The sequence below is a fragment of the Ursus americanus genome, chromosome 14 (genome assembly GCF_024610735.1).
Source record: "Ursus americanus isolate L20-20 chromosome 14, mUrsAme1.1.p, whole genome shotgun sequence".
Taxonomy (NCBI): domain Eukaryota; kingdom Metazoa; phylum Chordata; class Mammalia; order Carnivora; family Ursidae; genus Ursus; species Ursus americanus.
In genome coordinates this window covers 6,303,775-6,331,078 of record NC_142140.1, presented here as the reverse complement: position 1 = coordinate 6,331,078, position 27,304 = coordinate 6,303,775, and the positions used below count along the sequence as shown (strand labels likewise).

At 39.1% G+C, this 27,304-nt stretch overlaps 1 protein-coding gene across 1 annotated transcript in view; it reads left to right on the top strand.

Moving 5' to 3' along the window:
- SYN2 (synapsin II) overlaps positions 1-27,304 on the top strand; it is a 194,763-nt gene that overhangs the window by 122,353 nt on the left and 45,106 nt on the right. Inside the window, exons 2-3 of the mRNA XM_045812407.2 lie at positions 24,192-24,249; positions 25,653-25,744. Of these exons, the coding sequence (XP_045668363.1) occupies positions 24,192-24,249; positions 25,653-25,744 (150 nt within the window). The remainder of the gene's footprint in view (positions 1-24,191; positions 24,250-25,652; positions 25,745-27,304) is intronic.

Sequence of the window (27,304 nt, the reverse complement as noted above, 5' to 3'; positions counted from 1 at the left end):
AGTGTAGGCTTGTACAGTTTCCTCTTTTCCCACCTTTCAGTTCTGTCTTTCTAACCTTCATTCCAATTTTCACTGCTTTCTTTTAATGGATCTTTTTATTTTCCCATTCTTTGGTTCTTAGACAACCAGGCTACTTCTCTATCTAAGTGCCAGGTATCCTCCTTTGGTCAGGTAAAAAATTCTCTTCTCTTCTAGCTACTATTCGAAATCAGCTAGTGTTCCTTGTACCATGCCTTTCTTTCTCTGTGAATATTCAGCTCTTTTGAACTGAGATTTCCATCTCATATTACTTATGTGTCTGTCTCTCTACTAAATTTTGTACGCCTTATGGACAAAGATAGTGTTTTATTCATTTCTCTGAACCCAGCCTCCTAGCACAGTTACTGGCCCCTAGAAGAAATTTGATAAATTTTTAGTAATTGAACAAATAAGTCAGCTTTTCCTGGATACCTCCCCATCTACTTCTTCCTCCTCAACAGTGATTTTTCTCTGTAATGATAGTTTTTGTTACAGGGCTATACTGTGGCACATAAAGACCACCCTTGTTGTTTGTGGTTTTCATTATTGCAGGAAAACAAATAGTCAGAATTTTAAACCATATTCTACAGTTCTTTCCAGAAGACTTTTCTTTAGTCACTTTTTAGGATTTCTGATTTTATCTATGTTGGGAAAGCCTTCAGAGTCTAATAGACTTGGCTGTTTAACTGCCTACTTGATTCCTGATGTTTCTCCCAGGTTCATTTCCCTATCCTTCTTGTCTTCATACCTGCCTTTACACTCTGTCCAGACTTTCCCTTCACTAGGAGTTTCTTATGCACTCTCAGCCCCAGTTGACCTTAAGGTGGAAACTCCATAACAGCAACTTAACGTGAAACCACAAAGTCATAGAATCCTGAAGTTAGAAATGATCTTACAGAGTCACATTCAGGGGTCTTCATACATTTTTAAATAGCTGATTTTTTTTTTTTAACAAAGCTTTAGGCACAACTCTTTCTATAAAACTACTGAAAATGGAGCTGCTTAAATGAAATAGGGCTAGAGGTTCCTAGAGTTAGTTTGAGGTTCCACAGGACATGGTTTGAGAACCACTAATCTGGTTCAACTCCTTCACAGTACAAATGGGTAAACAGAGACCTAGAGAAGTGAAACAACTTGCCTAATCCACACAGCAAGCTAGTGACAGGATCTGGACTAGAACCCAGATTTTCTTTCCAGGTCAGTGTGCTTTGAACCACAGTTTACTGTTTGGAGCCTCATTTCCCAAGGGGAGAAAACAGTAACAATGAGTCTTTTATTTTACTCTCCTTGATGAGATCTGACAGGGTCCACCTCTTCTTCTCCTCTAGTAAGTCAGGTTGGCCCCCTCTTGTTATTGTTTTTCTCTAGAACCCAGGCTGGGGCTTGCCTTAGCCTTTGTTCTGTTCCCAGTTTTTGTAGTGCCAAGAAGAATAGGGAGAGAGCGGATTCAGGCAGGTCATGGTGGCACAGATGTTTCCTGTCCCTTGGCTAGTCTGGCTGTGTCTTTCAGAGGCAGCTGAATGCCACGGCCAGGTGTGTCTTTCAGGGCCTTCCAAGCCCTTGGAGGTGGTAGGTGTTTATAACCGCAATTTCCTCACTAGCTTCTGTTTTTCACAGGCCTCTAGCCACTACCTGAGGGAATATATCTATCTATCTATATATTTTTTAAATATTTTATTTATTTGAGAGAGGAAGAGAGCACAAGTAGGGGGGGAAGGGGCAGAGGCAGAGGGAGAAGCAAACTCCCTGCTCAGCAGGGAGTCCAACGCAGGGCTTGATCCCAGGACCCCTGGGATCTGACCTGAGCTATAGGCAGATATATAACCAACTCAGCCACCCAGCCCCCCCCATCTTTTTTTTTTTTTTTTTCAAAGACCGAGGGAATACATCAAAACCTCTACTTTAGGAGTCATCAGTCATTCAAAGGTCTCTGGGTCTGGTCATAATTTACCTCTGTATTCTTATTTTCCGGTGTCCCCTTCATGCATCCTATGTTTTCTCCCAGAGTATTGTGTTTTCTTCCCTTCCTCCTCATCTCCACTTGTTAAACTATTATTCATCCTTCCAGATCAAGCTTAAATGCCACCTTCTTTAAGAAGTTTTTCTCAAGGGGTGCCTGGGTGGCTCAGTCAGGTTAAGTGTCTGCCTTCCGCTCAGGTCATGATCCCAGAGTACCTTCTCAGTGGGGAGTCTGCTTCTCCCTCTCCCTCTGCTCCTCCCCTGTTCATGCTCACTCTCTCTCATTCACTCTCTCTCTAAAATAAATAAAATCTTTAAAAACAAAAAAAGAAGACTTCTCATTTCCAACCTTATGCAGCCTCCCTCTGTTGTAGTTTTATAACTTTTAGCCCCATCTCCCATCATTCCCTGCCTCATATTTTATGTACAGCAACTTTGTACATACCATGTTGTTTCTCACTTCTGTGGCTTTGCTTATGCTGTCCATTTACCACAATTCCCTACCCTATTTTTTACTTCACTTTTGCCTGGATAACTCCTATTTAAATTTAGGATGGGCACAGGCATCACTTTTTTCAGGATGCCTTCCTTGACCCCTCCGAGCTGAGTTAGGCTACTCCCATAACAGACTATACCTATCTCTATCTTTGTACTTACACACTGTGTTTATCTATTTTGTATCTGACTCCCACACTCGACAGTGTTGCAAGAGAGATATCTATGCCTTACGTTTTCTATTTCCAGCATTTAGCAATATCTCACTAATAGTAGACACTTAATAAATATTTGTGGAATAGATGAATAAATCATTTTTATACTATTTTAATACTTTTATACTATTACATTAAAAAAAACTGTCTACCACTAGACTACAAGTTGTGTGACAGCAGGGACAGGGTTTGAGTCTTATTCACATTTTTGTTCCTCACAGGGCCTAATTCATAATAGGTATACTAGCTAGGGTTTTCCAGAGAAACAGAATCAATAAGAATTATATAGACACATAGATTTATTTTAAGGAATTGGATCAAATGTAATTTAATGAATTTTAAAGAACTCAGGCAAGAATTAATAATACAGACTTGAGTGAAATCTGTATTAGGCTGGAAACTCAGGCAGGATTCCTATGTTTGTCTTGAGGCAGAATTCTTTCTCTGAGAAACCTCTGTTTTTGCTTTTAAGACCTTGTACTGATTGGATGAGGTCCACACACAATTATCAAGGATAATCTCCTTTACCTAAAGTCAGCTTTGTGGATATTAATCACATCTACAAATTACTTTCACAGCAACATCTAGGCTAGCATTTGTGACTAAATAGTGGGGCACCACAACCTAGCCAAGCTGACACGTAAAATTTAATCATCACAGTAAGTGACCAATAAATGTTTGCTGAATGGAAGTATGCTTTTGAGCTTCCTATCTGAAGCTCAGAAAAAGAGAATAATCTTATTTATGTTTCCAGCAATAGTTTGAGTTCAATAATCTGAAAATCTTCTATCCACTAAACCCCTAACGGCTCTGAATAAAAAACACTAACATTCTTTAAAATACACAACTACATTTGCGAGAACATAATGGACTCTTCGGAGGCTAAAAAAGGAGATAGGCTGAGTAGTAAGTCTATAAGATGATGTTCCTATCAGGCCTCTTGGGATATCTGTCTTGGTAACCTTGGAACTTGGATTTTAATACCCACACAAGAATAGATGTGAATCTTCATGAGATAGGCATTAAAGCTGAGACCTACAAGTGAGCCTTGGATTTCAGTAGAATGATGGATAGAAAAAAAATCTCATTAACATATGGACATAAGAAAGTTGTTTACCTCAGCCTATGCTCTGGATACAAAAAAAAAAAGTCTCTCTCTCTCTCTCTGAGAATTCAATACCATAGGTCTATCTTAAAATGAGTTTGGAGTTTGGATTTATACTACCTGGGTAGTCCGAGGTTCTCCAAGTTGATTAGTTAACAAAAAAATATGCCCAACTAACAGTACCCCAGGGTGTCTAACAAAAGAAAACACAAACTTTCCTAAGATGATATGAGATCTAAAACTATAAGATGATAAAAAGATATATAAAATTAACATATTTAAAATTATTAAGGACAAAACAATTTGAAACATGATATAAGGCATATATGACAAATAGAATTTCTAAAAATAAAAAAGACATAAACATAGTCATTGAAATTAAAAACATGATGTACTGTTTAAACAGGAGATTAGATATTGCTGGAAAAAAATGGTGAATTGGAAGTTAAGGCAGAAATTACCCATGATACCCCTCACAGAGACAAAGAAGAAACATATGAAAGCAAAGTTAAGAGACAAGGAAGATAGAATGAGAAGATCCAATATACGTTTAATAATAGTTCTAGAAGGAGAGTATAGAGAAAATGGAAAGAGGCAATATTCAGAAGTAATGGTTGATCTTTTTCCAAAATTGATGAAAGGTCTGAGTTAGGTCTTTGAGTTCCAAAGGATAAATTAAAATAAAGCCACTTCTAGACATATTTTAGTGAAACTGTGTAACTGCAAAGACAAAAGTACATCTTGAGGGCATCCAAAGATAGAAGAGATAACCTCCTAGAAATCACAAACTGAGAACAGTGACTAAAATAAACAAAGGAATGATGTCCTCAAAAGCTGAGAAGGAGGAAAAAACCCACTCAATCTAGAATTTTCCACCTAATTAAACCCTAATTCGAGAATAAGGGTAAAATGGAGATAATTTTAGACAGATAACAACATCAAGTTTACATCTCAGAGACCATTTCCGAAAGGAGTCCTGAAAATGAGTGTCCTTCAGGAAGCAGAAAATTGAATCCAAAAGGAAGTTAATAACATGAGTAAAGCAGTAGTGAGCAGGAAAATTGGTAAATGTAGGAATAAATCGAAAACAAAACAGAAAAACTTGACTGTATGGAATAACAACAAAAATAATGACTAATTTAGAGAGTATGAAAACAAATTGAAATTGAAATATTGGGCAATAGTAATAAGTGACATGGCAGAGGAGTAAAGAAAAAAAGAGGAGTGATTGGTAGTAAAGCACACTAAAATTTGGGAGGATAATAGAGCTACTGATTAAATTTATACTTGAAAAGTAAAGCATGCATGTTAAAAGAAGAGTTAAGGGTAACCACACAACAGAAATAAAACGTGCAATTGCCAGACTATTAAAGGGAAAAGACTTGCACCAGGGACCCCATACAAGAAAGATTCTGCATACTTTGTAATAGTGAACATTCAGAATAACCTAAGTGTCCATCATTGGGAGAAAAGTTAAATTAAATTTGATATATTTAAACAATGAAAATAAATGAACCAGGGTTTATGTATTACCGTGAATACACATAAAAATTACAACATTGAGTGGAAAAAGGCAGCTTACAGGCAGGTGGATAGAGAATAACACCACTTACATAAAGGCCTCAAGCAAGTAAAAGAGTACTACATATAGTTTATCAATACACACATGTAGTAAAAATATATAAATCTGTATGTAGAAATAATACACATGCATTCAGAGTAGTTATCCCTGGGGAGGAGCAGTAGGGGAATGAAACTGAGGAGAAAGGTGCAAGAAATTTCAACAGCAAATCTTGCATTTCTTTTTTAAAAAAAAATCTGAGGAAAATGTGGAAAAATATTAAGATTTGACAAAGCTTGGTAGTGGGATAAACCGATATTTGTTATAGCATTCTTTTAATATTTCTGTGTGCTTGAAGTCTTTCTTCATTTAGACAAATAATGAACTTAAATTTGGAGAAATGTGTATAGCTTTTAGAAAAGTGTATAGTTATGTGTATAACTAATTCTAATTAGTTACGTTTATTTTTCTCATAGTAAAACATGATATAAAGTGATGGCAGAAATTTAGACAGATGCCACTGTGCCTGATTAAAATGTGTAACTTAAAGAAATACACAGACTTGTATTTTACCAAAATCATTTTTTCTCTAAGTGGTAGTTTGCCCGGAGAAAGCAACATTGAATAAAATCTCCGATTTGTCCAACTTCCAATATTTGTTGCTTAACTCAAGTTTGATCTGACCAATCCAGAAGATTTCTTTATGTTCTAGTCATCATGCCCTTATAACATAAACTAGAGCATTTTCAAAGAGGAGGCTTCAGGCTGATGCTGTTTGAGAGAATAGTGGCAGTATAACTTGAAGAGGTGAAGTCTCTGGGAGGCCTGTTCACTGTCCCCAACAAGGCAGACGTACAAGAAAAGAACAGACTGGTTTTCTGTGGACAGAGCCAAAACCAAACAGCAAACTCCAAGATTTGGCTCAGTTTAAAAATTGACTGACTGAAAATGAAAACAAAAACAAAACCCCTGAAAAACAGTAATTTTTTTGAGGCCCCTTGTTATGAACATTATAGAGTAGATCCTCACGTTGGGGTGGGAAGTGGGATTTGTTGACCTAGTTTTAAGCTTCCTACACATGAATGAATGATAGACAGACTATTAAGTCTTTAAGCCATTCTAGTGGCTTAGTCACATACCAGAATTATTGACACAAAGGGGAAAACTACTCTTGGCCTCGGGATTTCAGCTTTATTTTAGGAAAATCCCCAAAGTACAGAATCTGGAATCTGGGAAATAAACAACATTCAAATAGAAATCTCCCTTCAAGACAGTACTGTCAAGGTGTCTGTTTCATCATTCCCCAAATTCTAAATTATTGGATTCACAGGTCTTCAAAGGCCCCTCTCCTGGTCATTGGCAAACCAGAAAACAAGGAACTGGCTCCATCCTACCTTTCAGCCTATCCCTATGCCCTGTGACTTCCTCTCTGACATGTGCATATCCTATATTATACCATAACTGCACCACCACTTAGCAGGTTTTGTGATTTACACTTTCATGCTGCAATACTTTTGTTTAAGCCATTTCTCTACTTGAAATGCCCTTTCTGCATCACACATTGAAATCCTAATTGTTTAACTCCTGTGCTGTCAGAACCTGAAATTTCCTTTAGAAACCATGTAATTAAATTGCCACATTTACATATAAAGAAAATGTAATTCAGCTGAATTTCTAAACTACACAAAATTTCTCCCATTCACTCTATAATTAGAATCTATCACTCCTTTCTCTGTACTATAGCACAACAGAAAATTCTATAGAATGTTTGAGATTTTATCTGTTCTAAATTAACAATATCTTTGAAGGTTAAGCATCTTGACTCTAAAAGAGCACAAGAAATTTTTATTTTTAATTGTCATAAAATACACATAATATAAAATTTACTATCTTAACCATTTTTAAGTGTACAGTTCAGGAGTGTTAAATATATTCACATTGTTGTATAACCAATCTCCAGAACAATTTTATCTTGTAAAATTGAATACCTATATCCATCAAACAATGAGCACAAGGAATTTTAAAGAGATGTTTTATCATGTAAGGTGTGATGAAAGAAATAAAGGATTTTTTAAAGAATATATGTCATAACTAAAAAGAAACTGAAAACTTTAATTTCAAGAACTGGAGAATTATGATTCCTCATAAATGAAGAAAAGATTTTCCTCTTGAAATCTGCTATGGAAAAAAAGAGAATATTTATAATGGTTGATGATTTAGTGAGAAAGTTACCAAATTGTATCTAAAGGTGTTGGTTGTCTTTACTGTTTTGTATAAGTATCTATTTTTAAAGCTGTATTTTTATTACAAAAGTCATACTTGCTAGGAAGCCTTTTTAAATTAATAATAGAAATTCTTATGCTCAATTGTTTCTATTACAAAATTTTATTTAGTCAAAAGCACAAGTTTTAAAAGCATGCATAACAGTGAATATCTTAGGGGCACCTGGGTGGCTCAGTCGGTTAAGCATCTGCCTTCAACTCAGGTCATGATCCTGAGATCGAGCCCCACATGGAGCCCCACATCAGTTTCCTGCTCAGCAAGGAGTCTGCTTCTCCCTCTCCCTCTGCCCCTCCCCCCAGCCTGTGTGCACTCTCTTGCTCTCTCACTCTTGCGCGCTCGCGCTCTCTCGCAAATAAAGTCTTTTTTAAAAAAGTAAATATCTTAGAAAATTATTAGTAAATTGTGAGACTTTCAAAAGTGACTACTCTTTAAAATTCTGAGTAATTTCATATTTTAGAGTCATGTAAAGTGGTTAATAAGATCTGCTCTGGAATCATGGTCATAAACCCTGAAACAACCATTCAGTAGTTGTATGACTTGAACAAATTAATCTCTCTGTGCCTTAGTTATCTGTTAGATTGGGAGACAATGTTATCTACCTTATATGATTGATATGAGGATTTATTCAATAAGGTATGTAAAGTCAGCACAGTAACTAGGGCTTACTAAGTACTTAATAAATATTAGCTATTATTAATTTTACTCTAGCTAATATAATTCTTGTGCGTGGACTCTGTGGTAAATAATCTACTCTACTGCTGTTAACACTAATTTTTATTCTTTGTGCCAGAGCTGGGTGAGGTCTATAGTCTTTCCTTTTCCTACCCCTCACCCAGTGCTTTGCATATTGTTGGACAAATAGTAGATACATAATCTAATAAATCTTTGTTGAATGAATGATGATAATATTTTTAAAGGTTTATGGAATGTATTTCATTATAATAGCACTGAATAATAAACTCCTTTTCAAAGGAATATATCCAATGCTAAGTAAAAATGAACTGGGTTTTCAATCAGTTTAAGGTGATTTTTAAAAATACTCTTTTGGGCTTGTTAAATGTGAGGAGCATTTCAGTGGATCATGAGGGGTGGCTGAAAGGATGGACAAATTCATTGAGGGGAAGAGAGCCAGAACAGCACCATATATCTTTGCACTGCTATACCAAGGCATGAGCTTCTATCCAGATCCATTCTGGACAAAACTTGGTATAACAAGAAGAGCATTGGGTTGAGAAGAGATGACCATTCCCACAGGGTTCTTGTATACATTGGTGATTTAGTAGTGAGCATAGTTGTCTTCCATGACGTTCCCATCACATGACCTTGGGCCATTTTTCCTCTTTAAGCCTCAGTTTCTTTCCCTATAAAAATGAGAGGATAACATTTAAGGTCCATTTCTTCATTCAGAATATGTGTGGTTCCATGTTGCTAAACTTGGGTGCATCTGGAAACCTGTGGCATATCTCTTCCAGGACAGTGCCAGTTATTCTCCCATCCTGCCAAAATTCAGTTGTTAATGCCTATTCTGGTGAGTAATATCTCCCCCTGAGTTGGTGCCAGTTGGAAAATTGTAGAATGGAATGTGCCACCTGGGTTTGGATTTGGAAATCCAAAGTATTGTTGCCTTGAGGTACAAGGATGTTTCTACCGAGCCATTGAGGTGAGTAGGCTGATAATAACAGCTGTGGCAGTTTTCACTTGCACTAGGAAATGAGGGTCAAACCTCCTTTGCTAATGATAACAGAATGAAGAGAGCTCTTTTCTTATTTTCTTCCAGCAATTTGCTGTATGAACTGCAGCACAGTATCACAAACAGAATCAATGTATCAGTAAAGTGATAAAAATAAGTAAAACTTACGCTTCTGTAATACATAGCCGTTTATATTCTTTATCATACTTGATTTCACAAGCACTGTGAATGGAACTCAGTAACTGTGAATAGTTTCCACATACTATAATGTCACCTAGTGATCTCTGTTCAATTCCAGTGTTCCTTGGTTTGGGGGAGAGTTGCCTTTCTTGCTCTAAGGGGGTAGCATGGTGGAATGGAAAAGGAATGTAGTCTACTTCTAACTAAGTGTATGACCTTGAATTAGTCAAGTATTTCCACTTTCTGGGCCTCTGTTTCTTCCTAAATAAAAGGCCTCTAAGCAAAAAGTCTTATAAACACTTTAATAACTAATATGTTGATTTGTACCTAAAATAAATTATTAAGACAGAGGATGGCCTCACCAAACACTGGAGTAAGTGATCGTATTTCTGTCTATAATTATAAATGCCTGATCAACATTCAAACAAAGAATCCATTTTCTTGAAATGCTCTCCATTTCAAAGGACTCACACAAGCACATTGTTCAACCCAGTGATTTTTACATAGAAAGGGGGAGGAAAAGTACCTATGGTGTGTGAATGGGTGCTGTGCTAGATACTTACATACTTATTACATACTTTACATACTCATTCAACAAATATTATCTGGCACCTAACATGTACAGGTATTGTAATAGAGCTGGGCATGGGATTGATACAGCAGTTACCATGACAGCAAAGTCACTGTTGTCATGTAACTTACATTGTGACTGGGGAGACAAATAATAAACAAATAGTCAAGGAAATTTTTTTTTAAAGATTTATTTATTTATTTATTTATTTATTTATTAGAGAGAGTCAGGGGAGGGGCAGAAGGAGAGAATCCTCAAGCAGGCTCCCCACTGAGCACAGAGCCCAACTTGGGGCTCCATCCCACAACCCTTGAGATCATGGGTCTCTCAACCGACTAAGACACCTCGGCGCCTCTCAAGAAAATTTTTAAATAAAGATAATGTCTTTGAAGATAATATAGACAGAATGACTGGAGGGGAGGAGACTACCTTCGCTCAGGTAGTCTGGAAAAACGTAACTGTGAGGAGGTGATGTGTAAGCTGAGATTTAGATAGTAAGAAGCAGCAGAATGTGCAAAGGTCTAGTGGGAGGATATATCCTGCAACAAAGTGCAAAAGCTTAAAATAGATGGTAAATTTAGCATGTTTGAGGAATACATTAAAATCAGGGTCATTTAAATCTAACGAATTTTAGAAATAGGTCTTATCTTTATCCTATAGATAAAGATACAGAGAAATAAAGAGCCCAAGTTCAGGCAGTAAATTGAGGAGCTGAGACCTAAACCCAGGTTAATCTGGCTCTAAAATCCATGCTCCTTCCACTGAGCCATACCACTTGGCAACTGATTGAAATGCGAAATTTCTGAGTTGACATGAATAACTTGTTTCTTTGTCATATAGTGGGAAAGGTGCTCTTTCTTCATTGTGATTCAGGGAGTATATACTCCAGCTGAAAGGTGTAAATGACTATTTGCTTTTGACATTGATGAACATACAGTACTGTATTCTTATATGATACTATTTTATGTATTGTGGTTCCTCATTCCCTCAAGTCTCGGATGGGTGGGTGTCCTCTGCCAGGAATCAAGCAACAGGTCTTTATTAAGGATTTTGTTATGCGACTGAATGTTTGTGTGTCCCATCTCCCCCACCCATCCACCACCCCCTGCCAAATTCATATGCTGAAGTTCTAACTCCCAGTGTGATGGTATTTAGAGGTGGGGCCTTTGGGAAGTAGTTAGGTTTGGATGAGGTCATGAAGGTGAAGCCCCCATGATTGGATTAATGTCTTTATAAGAAAAAAACAGGAACACTTGGGTAGTTCAGTCAGTTAAGCATCTGCCTTTCGCTCAGGACATGGTCCCAGGGTCCTGGGGTAGAGGCGCCCCACTCAGCAGGGAGTCTGCTTCTCCCTTTCCCTCTGCTTCTTCCTTGACCCCTCTCTCTTCCCCCCTCCTCTGCCCCTCCCCCTCCTCCTCCCCCTGCTCTTGCTCTCCCTCTCAAATAAATAAATAAAATCTTTCAAAAAAACAAAGAAGAAAACAGAGAGTCCTCTCTCTCTACCATATGAGAACACAGCTATGAGAACACTGCTAGAAGGTTGGTCTCTCCAAGCCAGGAAGGGGGTCTTACTGAATAGACTGCTGCCTTGATCTAGACTTCCCATCAAAAATGTCTATTGTTTAAGCACCCAGTCTATGGAATTTTGCTTCAGCAGCTGGCGGAGATAGATATCTGTATCTATATATCTATATCTACATATAGATAACATAAAGATAACATAATTAGGTAATAAATACATAGATAACAGGTATTTCTTATATATTTATATATATATAAATATTTGTATAAATATATAGATAATAGATATTTATCTATCTGTAGATCAGTAGAGTGAGAGTATATAGAAAGATAGGTAGGTAGGTAGATAGACAGAGAGATTTATTATAAAGAGTTCACTCACCCAGTTATGGAGACTGAGAAGTCCCAAGATCTGTCAGCAAACTGGGTACCCTGGAGAGGTGATGATATAGTTCCAGTCCAAGTCTGAAGGCCTAAGCACCAAGAAAGCTGATGGTTTATGTTTCAGTCTGAGACCAAAGGCAGAAGACTGATGCCCTACCTCAAAGATAGGCAGAGACAGTGAATTCTTCCTTACTCCATCTTTTTTTCTTTTTCTTTTTTTTTTTAAAGGTTTTATTTATTTATTTGACAGAGAGAGAGAGAGTGCACAAGCAGGGGGAGCAGCAGGCAGGGGAAGACTGAGAAGCAGGATCCCTGCTGAACAGGGAGCCCCATGTGGGGCTTGATCCCAGGACCCCGGGATCATGACCTGAGCTGAAGGCAGGCGCTTAACCGACTGAGCCACCCAGGTGCCCCCACCATCTTTTTTTCTATTCAGGCCTTCAGTGGATCAGATTAGGTGTACTTACATTGGGGAGGGCAATCTACTTTACTCAGTTCTGACTCAAATGTTACTGTCATCCAGAAACACCATCACAGACACATCCAGAATAATATTTAGCCAAATATTTGGACACCTGTGGCCCTGTCAAGTTGACACATAAAATTAACTATCTCAAGTATGCTTTTTTTACAGCAGAGATGAGTGTGAGACTTAGGGTTGGAAAGTGGGAAGGAAATATAAGATAGTGTGCACCCTCAGAAGACTCTGATACAGTAGGAAAAGGCATACATAAATGAAAAATCGGTGGATTATACAAAGCTGTGTCTTTCTAAAGTGATGAGTGAATGGGTTTCAGACTAAGCTTTCAGAGGAAAGAAAAACCACCACCATAGGAGAGGAAGACAGGGAAGATTTCATAAGGGAGGCAGAACTTGTTTTGGACCTTAAAGAATGAGGAGAGGTGATTTCTTTCTTTTTTTTTAGCATTAATTTTCAAGTGGTCTCTAATAAGTTTTAGGATACATGCAAAGGTAATTCAAATTTGTACCAAAAAAAAAAAAAATAGGAGACTCTCCATCTAATTTGGTTGAGGCTAAAATAAACTTAGCAATAATTTGGCTAAAAGCAAAGAGAAAATTATTTGTCTCATTCCACTTACAAATTTGATGCAATCATTCTTTGTAATGTATTAATTAATAAAATCCAATTAGGTATCAAGAAGGACATTGTATAATAAAGTAAGACTTATTCCTGGATCCAAAGGCTGGAAGAAAAGTAGAAATAGACTTCACAGGGGAATTCTCCTAAACATTTATGGTAGAGATAATACAAGTTCCACAAACATTCTTACTCCCCAGTTCATTCTGTGAAGCCATCATTATTACTCTGACACCAAACCTAAGCCACAAACCAAAGTCCCCAGTAAACATAGATGCAACAATACTTAACAGTATTTTAGCAAATTGGATCCCACGATATATAAAAAGGATCATGCATAATGACCCAGGAACTCAAAGTTCATATAACATTTGAATATCCGTCAGCGTAATTCACCACAGCAGCAAATACAATAAGAAAAAATTATGATCTCAATAGATGAATAAAAGTCCTTTGAGATTACCTTTTGTGTGTGTGTATGTTAAGAACTCTCAGCAGATTTCGGGGCACCTGGGTGGCTCAGTTGGTTAAGCATCTGCCTTTGGCTCAGGTCATGATTACAGGGTCCTGGGATTGAGCCCAGCATGTGGCTCCCTGCTCAGTGGGGAATCTGCTTCTCCCTCTCCCTCTGTCCCTCCTCCCCAACTTGTGCGCTCTCTCTCTCTCTTACTCTATCTCTCAAATAAATAAATAAAATCTTTTTTAAAAAGTGAATTCTCAGCAGGCTTCAAGTATATAATACAGTATTGCTACCATAATGTACATTAGATCTCCAAAACTCATTCATCTTACCTAACCAAAACTTTGGAGTCTTTGACCAACATCTCATTTCCCCCTCCCAAGCCCCTGGCAGCCACCATTCTACTCTCTGCTTCTGAGTTTGACTATTTTATATTCCACATGTAAGAGAGATCATGCAGTATTTATCTGTGTCTGGCGTATTTTACTTAGCATAATGTCCTCCAGGTTCATCCATGTTGCAAATGGCAGGATTACCTTTTTAAAGGCAGAATAATATTCCATTTTAGGTATACATCACATTTCCTTTATCCATTTGCCCATCAGTGGACATTTAGGTTGTTTCCATATCTTGGCTATTGTGAGAAAGTGGTGATTTCTTTATTTTTTTTTAAGATTCTATTTATTTATTTATTTATTTATTGATGAGAGAGAGAGTAAGTGAGGGGAGGAGTAGTGGGGGAGGAAGAGAATCCCAAGCAGAGTCTGAGCTGAGTGCAGAGCCCAACACACCTCGATCTCACGACCCTGAGACCATGGCCACAAGCAGAAACTGAGAGTCGGACACTTAGCCAACTGAGCCACCCAGGCGCCCCAAGAACAGTGATTTCTAAGCGGACCAAAGCACAGAGGCAGTAGTTTGATGAGAGGTAGTTGGGAAACAGTGTCTTAATGGTAGATTGATGTACTACTACCATTCAGTGTCTGCATATGCTTGTGCAGGTTTTTCACCATACAAGGGCATTCGAGTGAGGAAACTAGTGGGGGATGAAACTCAGCCCCACATTCTTTTTGTCAAGTTAAGTACCCTAGTACAGGAGTGTATCCATCTGGAGGAAGGAGTGCCTTTTTCTAATTCATACAAAAACTTTGCAGCTATCTTGCAGGAGGGAAGTAGTAGGAGATAAATTTGAAATAGAAGGGTGGGGCCAGATTATAAAGAACATTCCTCTGCGTCTAGTCTGCTAAAAATGGATGGAAATGTGCAGCTTTGATGGCAGTGGTGATTGTAGGTATGATTTGTGACCCTACACTGGAGTTAAACCTAGAGATTTGTCAATGCTAGGAGCCATGTTTATCTAGCATAAAATAAATCCATATCTTTTAAAAATTATATTTGCTTGATGTTTCTCTAAAGCAAACTTCATAACTCACCCATTTTGCTCCAAAATCAAATCAGCCTGATTTAATTTTATAAGCCAGTCATGGAAAGAGAATCTGTCCCATGACTCCAAAGCATTCTGTTCTGTAGCTCTGCTATAATTACAGACAAATGCATCTAATCTTCCCACCATGTGATCTGAATTACAGGATTCCTTTTTTTTTCTTCTGTATTTGATAATCTTGTTATCTGGTTACACTGCATCATTTAATTATTCCCTAAAATAGAGATCTTCAGAAAATCTGCTCAGGAAAAGTATTTGGTATTCCCAACTGAAGTCACAACTTGGGTGTTTCCTTCATTTTCAGAACTTTGAGATTGCTGTTTTTCTTAAGGGGTCTCATCTGCCACCCAAGGCTGTTGAAGTCTTCCCACAGATAACTTGAGGGAGTTATATAAACTCCAGAGAAATGGACGATGTAGGTATCCTCAGAAACCTACAAGCCCAGGACTCTTTCACAAGGATATTGGCTGAACTCTCTGATATTGACCTCCAAATGTCTAGCTATATTCAATTCAGTAACTCCAGAAACATTTTCTGAGCATCTACTATGTGTCAGATAGTTCGACAGGTATTGGAAATGCAGAAATGAATAGAGCATTAGTCCCTATTTGAGGAAGTAAACAGTCTCTAAATTTGATCATCAGAAGCCCTGAAATTTAATTTTACTAGGTCTGCCACCTATTACTGCTACCTCTAAGCAGGTCACTTAGTTTATCTGAGCCTCATTTTATTATAAAACCAGTAACATTGAGATGACTTCCCTATAAGGCCTGAAATATCATGAGATTAATAGGTTATTTGGGATGAATGACAGGTAGTCGTTCAGTGTTCTCTTTCCCTCCCTCATACCCGTCTGTCCCCTTTGGATCTTTACCTTTACAGACTGAAGAAGACATTATTTCAGTCTTTCCTAAAACCAGAGTCTTTACATTTTGTTCCATTTTTCCCTGGGTCATTTCTACTTTCATTATGTCATTTGTTTTTAGATAAGTGGACCTAATATGCTGGGTTAGAAATATGAAAGTCCTACGACTTGTACAAGAATAGGTCAGAGTGTAAGAAAGCCTCTGTGTTTGGTTTCCAATAAACTTTCTTGATGATATGCAACATTTTTTAACCTTTCACTCTCGATCTTTTTGTGTTTTGTCTGTGACATTGTATAGAACTGAGGTCTTTCTTTTCTGCTTGTCATTTCAGGCTTCTTTACTGGATGATCCTGTGATAAAATCATTTCCCCTGAATGTGTTTTCTTACACTTAGTCACATTAAAACTCCTCTGCCACTTTTCTGCCCACGTCCACGTCTTCTTTCAGTTTATCCCTAATCAGCTTGGCATTTTAATCCCTGGAAGAGCTGAATGCCATCTGCAAACTTGGCAATTTCCCCTTGTACTCTCTTCCAGATCATTTATATGAATGTCAGCTAAGACACCATGCAGCTTGCTTTCTATCTAAGAAGTGCCTTAGTTGCAGAGCATTTAATTGAACAGCTTAATCACTGAATTAATGATATCAAGGAATAGCCACAGCACTCTTTATCCAGAAAAGTGTTCGCTTTTTCCTGTTGTTTGCTTCTTATTCCTAAACGAATTGTCCATAACACGCATTTCTCCGCATACTGAAAGAAAGTTTTATGGTTCATGAGTTAGAAAACAAGTCCAAATTTATTTTTTTTATAAGTACTTTTTTTTTTTTAAAGATTTTATTTATTTATTCGACAGAGAGAGACAGCCAGCGAGAGAGGGAACACAAGCAGGGGGAGTGGGAGAGGAAGAAGCAGGCTCATAGCGGAAGAGCCTGATGTGGGACTCGATCCGGTAACACCGGGATCACGCCCTGAGCCGAAGGCAGACGATTAACCGCTGTGCCACCCAGGCGCCCCAGAAAACAAGTCCAAATTTAAGTTAAGAATCCCTTTACCAGTGTTAAGGCCCTACCTATTTTAGGTCTCCTTTATATCTCTGTTCTAGAACATCTTTAGTAAGAGCCCTATACCACTTTCTATGACTTCATTAAATCCTCTTTGTTAATATCTTTTTAAACATCTTTTTAAATAACTGTCATTTTCCAGCCAGCTACAAAGTTCCGAGGCCTAATCAATCAAATGATCAATTGAGTTGCCAGATGAGTGCTGTGCAGTAGCTATGGGTTTGTTATGTACCGGTAAAACCAAGTCCTGAAATCTGGTTACTGCACCGGCTTCCCAAATGATCTCAAGCCCTGGTTTGCTCCCTCCAGTCTTTTCCACATTCCAGGTAAGGTGTTCTCTCAGATTTTAGGCACAACTGATCATGTCACCTCCCTGCTTAATATTTTTGATGGCATTTTGGAGACACTTGGGAAAATTTGAATATTGACTGAGTAAAGATGTTTAAAAATATTATTAATTATTCACTAATAAATTAATTATTAAAAAGTCATTACCCTAAGATAGGCAAATTCATAGATGGAAAGTAGATTAGAGGTTACCAGGGACTGGGAGCGTGGGTAGATATGGGCACTTATTGCATAATGGCTACAGAGTTTCTATTTGGGAGAATGAAAAAGTTTTGGAAGTAGTGATGATGATTGCACGACATTGTGAATGTATTTAATGCCACTGAATTTTAGACTTAAAAATGGTTAAAATGGCAAATTTTGTTATATATATTGTTACATTAAAAAAATAAATCATCACCAGTTAGAGATAGTACTTAAAATTTTATAGAAGAAATGACATAATATTTGGGATTTGTTTTAAAATGCTCAGACAATAGTCTCAACAGTGATGGTGATAGATGAAAAAGATTGGCAAAATGTTGATAACTATTGAGGGTAGTTTTTTCATAATAAAAAAGTGTTTAAAAAAGTCTTTTGGAAGCTGGCCATTAATTAAGTCCCAACTATTCAGCCTGACATCTGAACCCCTTGCCAGTTCAATGCTTCCCTTTCTTGGGACCTGCAGCTCCCACTGCTCAGCCTCCAGTGTCCTTCCCTGCAGTGTTCCGTGCTCAAGCAGCCTCTGTGCCTTTACACTCAGCCATTTAATTTTGCTCCTTCTTCCCATATGGCAAATTCCTACTCATTCTTTAAGACTCAGCTCCCTCTCTGGAGCCTTCCCAGACTTCTACAGGCAAAGAGAACTGCCTCCTCTGAGCTCCTAAAGTGCCTTATTTGTACATCTGCTACAGCTTGTACCCTATATTTACACGTATACCTTTTATTTATGCTTCTGTTCTCCACTAACCTGTGAGCTTTTGAAGGTAGAGGGAACTTGCTTTTCAGTGTACATGTTTCTGAGCTACGTGAAACTTCTGTTATTGTTTTAGTTGTGTGCTTTAAATATTTTTTAAAGGAAGATTGAAAGGTGGGAATGTGAATACTAGTTATAAATCTTAAGAGTTGCGAGGTACCTTAGCAATAACCCATATTGGTAATGGATATCATTCTCCTTTTCTAGACTGTGCTTTCTCTACTTGGCAACTGCTAATATATTTTTACAGTCCCAGCACCTACCATTGGATACTCAGTAAATTATTGCTGAATTTACTGACAAATCACAGCCTTTATTTCTAGAGATTGCAAAAAGCTAAGTATCTAGCTTGGGGTGTATGGACACATACTTTCTAGGAGAAACAGTGAATTTTCAGGCATCATTTTTCAAAGCAGCAAATAAGCACCTGGAGAGATATTCCTGGGCCAGTGGGGTTGGTGGCTATTCAGCTGGCTAAGTGGATGGGCGGACTGGGAGCACAGCATGTCTGCAGTACACATCTTGCCAGTGGGTGGCGGCAGGACCTCACAAACTCTCTCCAAGACCGGCTGGCCTAATTTTACCATAGGGTGGGAAATAGGAATCCTCTAGTATTTCTAGCTTACTTTCTAACTTCTTGATGCCTAGAGATGCTTGACTGAAAGAACAAGGCCAGTGAGACAGTGAGTGCCAGAAACTAAGCACCGTGTTAAAGATAAGTATCCAGATCAGTGCCAGGCATTTACTAGGTGCTAGACTGGTTCTAGAGCTCTAAGAATGCTTGTTAGTGCTTTCATATTTGATTCTTATACAAACCCCAGGCACCTAGGGAGGATTTACACTATGGGCTGTTTTTAGGTCCTTTAGTTCCAGTGTGGATGGAGATTGAGAACAGATTTTTGCATGACATCCTCAGATGTGCACACGTGAGAAAAGAGGAGGCTGGGCCTGCAGAGACAGGCTGTCTGGTCAGTCCTGAAGGTGGCCTCTTCTGGTTTTCTACATTTTCCAGCCAAAACCATCACTCTTAACATCTCCAGTCAATAAGCAAGCCCTGATTGTGAATCTAGGTAAGTGAAGGAGTTAGAAATTTATAGATACAATGATTATGTTTGTATAGGCCTTAGCTCAGATCATATAACCTGACAACAGGACAAAATCGTTATTTAATCTAAAATGTTCTGGAAAATCCAGGGCTCACATGTGGTTGGTCCTTATTCCAAGCATTATTACATAATCCAGTTGTCTGAGGCTGAGAGTTGGAGAGGGGTGTCCCAGATTACTGGACAACTGAGTTTGAAAGTTGGTATCAGATGATGATGCTATGAGCCAAACATCATGAGCAGACAATAAATGGGATGAAAGTTCAGAAGAGGAAGAGGCCATGTTGGCTGTGGTAATAATAAAACAGTAATAATACCTGGTACATAAATGTTGCATTTTGCTAATGGTACTTAATATTTGCATAGCATTTCAGTGTTTCCAGAACACTTTCATGTCAGTTATTCTCATCTGGCTTTAAGTCTTCACAACAACCTGTGAGTAGGGTATTAATAAATGAGGTAAAATACGTAAAAGAATAGTGGCTAGTGCATAGCGAATGCTTGCTATTAGTATTACAATTATTATTAACCCTATCTCATATATGACAAAACTAAGGCTCAGAGAGGCAATTACTTGCCCAAAGTCACACAGTTGAAAAGTGGTAGAACTATGCCTGAACCCAATTCCACTGGCTCCTATTTCTAGACCTTTCTCCATTATCCCATGCATAAAACAGAGAATTTAAGTTGGGCTTGCCTAAGTTGGGCCAAGTTTTGAGGCAGCCTTAGCAGAGAAGTGTCTGAAATTGTGCTCCTCAGCCTCACAAGCCCTAGCTGGATAGGAACTGGTGAGCATATTCATTGCCTTGAGTAAGAAGAGTTAAATCTAGAAGCCTCTACTCCTTTTAGTAATAAGGTGAGATGGTTCATTGGCTGGCCCATCAAGGAAGCTGCAAGCCATTAAACTCACATAGATCCTCAGCTGCTAGGCTTGTTAAGAAAATGTTACAATAGGGGGAAATTGACAACACAGGCACCATAGATATTTTTAGTCTGTGCTTCAAGGATGTACATCTTGGGTTCTGTTTAGGATTGAGCAAAGGAGGTGAATTTGGGCTGATTTGACAAGACCGCCAGTGAGAAAGTCCTTCTCTGTGCCCAGTTTATGCAAGAAACTGTGGGGGTTGGGAGAGGGAGAAGGGAACTAAGGGAGGTGAAGTAACTTTCTCAAACTTTCAAACACTGAGAAGAGTGGTATATTTTCCTAATGGGGGGTGGGCAGTGTGGCAATATCAGTAAAAACTCTTAACTGTGTCTATTCCTGGCACCAGCAATTCTGCAATAAATTGTTTATCCTCCGTGTACAACATGGTGACTATAGTTAATAATACTGTATTGTATACTTGGAATTTTCTAAGAGAGTAGATCTTATATGTTCTCACCACACACACATAAAATGGTTACTATGCAAGGTGATAGATGAGTGTGGTAATCCCATTTCACAAAGTATAGGTATATTAAGTCATGATGCACACTTTAAATATATACAATTTCATTTGTCAATTATATCTCAGTACAATTGGAAAAAATAAGTTATTTATCCTATGGATGTGTTCTTTTTTTTCTATATATGGAGAGAGAGAGAGAGAGAGAGAGAGAGCACAAGCAGGGGGAGCAGCAGAGGGAGAAGGAGAAGCAGGATCCCCGCTGAGCAGGGAGCCCGATGTGGGGCTCCATCCCAGGACCTCATCACCTGAGCCAAAGGCAGATGCTTAACCAACTGAGCCCCCAGGCACCCCTGGATATATATATTTAAGATTTATTTATTTGTTTTAGAGTAGAGGGAGAAGGGCAGAGGGAGAGAGAAAGCCGACTCCACACTCAGTGCGGAGCCCAGTGTGGGGCTCAATCTCAGCACCCCAAGATCATGGCCTGAGCCAAAACCAAGAGTCAGATGCTTACCTGACTGTGCCATCCAGGATCGCCTCCTATGGATATATTCTTAAATGTTAGCTATTATAGCACTGTTTATAATGGCAAAAACAACCCAAAAACTGGAAATCTAAATGCTCACCAATATATATTGGTGAAATTACTGTACGACCTTCAAATGGAATTTCAGGCAACTATTAAAAAGAAAGAAGCCCATCAGTATGTGCTGAAAGCGTATTACTAAGATGTATTTTTGAGTGCAATAAAAATCAAGGTTCAAAAAAGAAGTTTTTACATAGCATGATGCTGCATGTATGTTTAAAGCATATATATGTGCAGACATTTTCCCCACACTGAAAAGATATACTTGCAACTGATAATGGGGATTATGTGTGATGAAAAAGAAATGGGAAAGGAGAAACTTATTTTTTATCTTATTCTTTTGTGTACTTTTGAAGGTTGATTGACTGATTTCACCCTATAACATACTTTTTTTTTTTTTTAAACCACTTGCCTAAGGTGCAGAGCCCGGAAAGGCTACATCTAGGATTCCCACCCAGACTATGATTACAGAGCCTTGTGATTCACAACTCCCCTGGATTCTAACTTTCTGCCTCCTAACAGTGTTATCTTAGTATCAGGAGGTACTTCTATCACTTGCTTATAAGGCAAAAAATTTTTCATGAAAATACCTGGAACCTAAATTTCCAAGGGCTAGAGCTAGGAAAAATGTGCTCATTCTCCAGAAGAAGGCTCTGTGCCCCATCTGCCTGCCATCTTTAGCTCCTGTTCCATAAGATTGTGCTCAGCCAACAGAGGTCAGTGACCTGGAGTCAGGAAACACAGACTAAGATTCTCAACAGGACAAATTACCTTAAGGAAAAGGCATTAAGATCATTGGAGAGGTGGGGGCGAGGAGAAGGCATGAAAACAGTATCATTAGCCAACTTGGTCAATGGGCAGGTGCAGGAAGTAGCAGATAAACCCAGCCAGAATCTATAAATATACTTCAATTTCAGTGTTTTAAACTCACAAAATAAGTGAGTGAATTAAAATACTTGGCAACACATAAGCACCTAGATGTAAACTCTAAGTTCTAAGCTTAGCTCCTATGAACTTTTCTGTGGTTTGGGCATATTATTTCACTGCTCTGGGTTTCAGTTTCCCCATTGGTCAAACGAACAGTGCTGTCTGACCCGGCTGCTTCACTAAGTTGTAAAGAACAAATAAGGCAAGGAATGTGCTTTGAAAATGCAAGGTATCATACAGAATGAGAGGTTATTGTTAATGTCTCTGAGACTTACCTCACAGAACAAGAGCTATTTTGAGACAGGAAGATAGGAGGAAGCATCAGAAAAGCATTGCTGGTAATAAGATAGACACACCTCATCAGTACAAGAAAGGAACCTTCAGGGTCATTTACTCCATTTCTCCTTTTTACAGTCCTAGACAAAGGCCTCCAGAGTATAAGATATACAGAGCAGTGATAGTGCCATCTGTAGATTATCATTTAAGTCCATAAATAAGAACAGTAGCCAAAGGGACAGGATAGGGTAGAGGCCCGTTGCTAGAGGAGGTTGCTGAGCTATAAATGTTGAACAGCGTTCTGGAAGCAAGCTGATGAAGCTTAGTGAGTTATTGGGGTAAAGGCTGGGGAATAGGCTTCAGTGATCCAGCTCCAGGATGGCTGAGTGCCTCTGAGGAACAATTTGAGGGTGGCCAGGGACTTGGATAGGACAAATGACAACTTCCTAGAACGGACTGTTCCAGCAGAGAGGAAAGGAAATAGCTTGGCCTCGTCCTGGGTAGTTCACAGGAACCAGAGTAGGAAGTATTTGTAGTGGAACTAGTGCTCACAACATCAAGTCCCTTTTGAGCGGAAGAAGGAAAATGGGGAAAAAAATATGTGATGCAGCACACATGACAAGTCAGTTTTTGTAATGGCGGGAGTGAAGATGGAGAGAATGAATCAGCAGAGGGAGATGACTATACAGTCCCAGGAGCACTGGACTCAGACTTGGGTGTGAATACTGGCTCTGTCACTAACTTACCATGTGACCTTGAATACACTATTTTTCCCCCGAGTCTTGGTTTCCTCATCTCAAAAATGAAGACCTTTCTCCCTATATCATAAATTGTTATTAGGACTAAATGAGATGTTCTTGAAAGCAACTTGCACACAATTCCTAGAACATGATGCCCAATAAATGTTAGTTTCTCCCTTTATTTTGGAGAGGGACTTTTAGAAACCTAAAGTGAAACATGCTAATTTGAAATTTCAAGCACTGGGAAAGACAACCTCGCTAACAGGTATAGCGTGGAAAGGCTCTTTTTACACATGGAGAACTAGCCTACATGGATAGGTAAGAACATCTTTTGGGGGGTGGGGAGGGGGAGATAAAGGGCAAAGTAAGAATGGATATCAGTATAAACATAAACACAGTCCACTTACAAGGGGCTCTGAAGCCCCTGATGCATTAATGTGAGGTTCCTTTAGATCCATGACAAGTAGGAAGATAATAAGTACTGTATAACTCAGCCTGACTAGTTTTCTTGACTGAAATTCAGAAATACAGAATAGGTTTTGTGTTCAATTATAGTAGCTTTCGTCAGCCTCCTACCTTTTAAAATTTCTTTTCTGGTATAATTAATGCTTTGTCATTCATTGATTGTCCTTTAATCCTTACTTTGTTGGTTATAGTTGCCTTTTAAATTATTAATTGCCTCAACTCCTTTTTGGAAGTATAGATATGAAGAGGTAAAATGATAACAGTTTCTTTAAAAACTAAAATTCCAAGGGTGGAACCCAACTAGAAAATCAGAGTGATGGGGGAAGATAAGGAAAGTATAGAGATGTGTGGGTAGGACACACATCTTGACACTCATTCTGGGGTTCTGTCTGGTATAGTCCTCTTCTTTATGATGGTAAGTTTCTGATCTCAAACACTTGTACAAAACTAATTTGTGTGTTTTTTGTTTTGTTTTGTTTTTCTTTTCCAGGGCCAAGTGCTTCCGGGGTAAAAAAGTCCTTGGAGATTATGACATCAAAGTAGAACAGGTAATTAATTATCTTGAAGCCCAGAGTTACATCTGCGTCATCATTGTTCTCTCCTGTCATCCCAGAGTGAATCATCTAGTCTTCAGAGTGGATTCCAGGCCCTCCATCTCCTCTCCCCGGCCCTGTTCCCTGGGGCTTTTCTATGCAATATGGCCATGAAGTCTGCCTTTCAACTTCCCTGACTTCTTTTCATGGTGTTGGTGTTTGTAAAGTAGTGAGAACTGTAGTTCTTATGGTCCTCTTTGTAGTGTGTTCTCAAGCAGAGGATAACCTTAGGGAAATGTCTTCCTGGGACACTGGCCACACCTCCATATTGTTGGTGGCGTGATATTCCTGGGTTGGCACATATCTGCCATTCAGTTGTGCAGCCTCCAGTGCTGCCTACTCTGGGCATGAAGCTACACTTCAGAGAGAATTAACACACACACGTGCACGCACACACACACACACACACACACACACACACACACACCCCTGCTTCTTTTAATGTAGTGAAGTCCTGAAAGCCCCCTCTCCCCTTTTTTTAATCTTCCTCTACCCTTCACTTCATGATAGATAGAGATTAAGTCCATTTAGGTGGAGAGGGGGATGTCTGGTTTAAACAATGCATGTACTTCCTATGTAATCGTAGAAGTTACTCATCATTCTTTACACAGTGTGTAAAGAGTACACACTCTGTGATTTACAGAGTACTTTCCTACCCATTATTGTATTCAGTTCTTGAAACAACTTGTTGGATAGACAGTGTTGATTCAAAATTATTCCTATTTTATCGATGAAAGAAACTCTCCCTCCCACACCCCCTCACCCACAGGAGGACAAGTGATTTGCCTAAAGTCCATGGAGCTAACTGGGAGCAGAACAGAAGTAACACCCAGTTGCCTAAACTAAAATCTAGTGTTTTTATGTTGAAACTGATAGAGGGCATGTTGCCCCAGTTTGCATTCCCACTCTGCAGAAAGGCAGCACAGAGTTGTCCGAAGCTTTGCTCCTGTCTCTGCCAAGAATAAGTTTTGTTCGTCTAGGAAGTCACTTAACTGCTTCTTTGGTAAACGGGGAGAATTATCTCTGTCCTTCCTGCCTCACAGAGTTGCTATGATAGTGAGATGAAATCAGTTTGTGAAAATGCTTTGAAAACTGAATAAATGTTTTGTGGGAGGGCTGCTGCTATTCTATGGATAACTTGGCAAAGCCAGGACTATGGGCTTATTTCCCTACTGTTATTTTTATTTGTTTATTTTTAATTTTTTTAAAACAATTTTAATTGTAGTAAAAAAACACATAACGTGAAATCCCCTCTTAATCCCCTACTGTTATTTTTAATTTTTTTTAAACAATTTTAATTGTAGTAAAAAAACACATAACGTGAAATCCCCTCTTAATCCCCTACTGTTATTTTCCAGGCGGAATTTTCAGAGCTTAACCTGGTGGCCCACGCAGATGGGACCTATGCTGTGGATATGCAGGTGCTCCGGAATGGCACAAAGGTTGTCCGGTAAGGTCCCTTCTGTCCTCAGGGTCACTGTCACTGTCTTCAGAGTTATTGTCTCTGGTTTGCGTAGGTGGTTTCAAAGGCAAGTGTTGGAGAGGGGTGGCGGTGCCACATACGTACGGTACAGAAGTTAACGATGTAGGCTGTGTAGAAGTGGTAGAGGAAGGCAGAGAAAACCAGCTCCTGCTCTCAGAGCGCTCTTAGTCCAATGGTAGAGAAAGGGCTCAGGACTCATTGAGAAGTGACCAGATTCCTACCAGAGGGGTTCTAGGATTCCAGCCCCACTGCCACCAGTGTGATTTTTGTGCTTTTATCTCTGCATATATTTTCTCTGGAAAACAGGATTCCATTGCTTAAAAAAAGAAAATTGAAAACCTCTGATCTAGTTCAACCTCCTAGTCCGACTTTACATTGATTTGCTTAGATTTACTCAGTGAGTTGGTAGCAGAGCCTTGTGTTTCTATGTGAATTCTCTTAACTCCCAGCCCTGTACTCTTTCTATATTCCTTAGTCCTAGGAATTCATAGGTCTGATAGGAATGTCTAGGTTGGAAGGGACATTGTGGATGGAAGAAAATTTGCAGTTACAGGGCACTTACATGGTAGGTGGTGTGCTGGGTAACTTATAGATATGATCACATTTAATAAAACAATTCTGTGAGGGAGGTAACGAGAATTCCAGATGAGGGAAAAATGGTATCCACAGTGTCATTTTTCCCAGGGGCTCAGCATGGTGTAGGGTTTTCAGATATCAGAATCTTGCTCCAGGAAGAATCTTCACTTCATCCTCTTCCTTACCTCAATCTGCAGCATCCTGACACTGAGGTCTCCAATGTCCAATAGGAACTGGCTCAGTGACAGGGAAGGCAAATCTCAGGTGTCTGGAACCTTAACAACAGGAAATGTAAACTCATCCATCCCAGAGATGAGGAGGACAGAAAAATAAGATGTCTGTCCAGGTGGGGAGCGAGCTCAAGAGAGAATGATGGGCCCCTCAAATTGTAGGTAGAGTGAGTCATAGGGATGCATGAACACAAGCAGGTGGTGACAGAAAGGTCATCGCAGGGTGCCAGGAGGGATCTGACAAAACTAAGGCAGGCCCTTCCAGGTACGAGTGTAGGAACTTAAGAGCTGACCAGTGTAGGAAATCTAGGGCTCAGTTCCTATAACTGGCATATAAGGTTTGATCTCAAGCATACAGCTGGAGCCAGTTTCCCAGAACTGGGGCACAAGGAGATCAGAACAGCTCCAGCACATGCTATATTGATGCCACATTCCTTGAGTGACTGAGGAGGGCTTCTTACACCCCCACTTTAAAAGACTTATCTCTGAGCTCAGGTGGTACTGGAGCTATACGTGCGGGTTGAATGGGTGCCTGGGCAGAGAACCAGGTCGGTCATTGCATGCGGTGTGAAACTGGAAAGCTCCAGAGCCTTGAGGGAGAATGCTGCTACAGAACTGACTCTCTGGGAAGGTGGGGTTCCCTTGGAGTCAGGGCATGAAGATGGAGCAGCTGAGGAGCTTTGCTGGCTAGAGGGGAAACACAGGGAGCCTTCCCATGCAT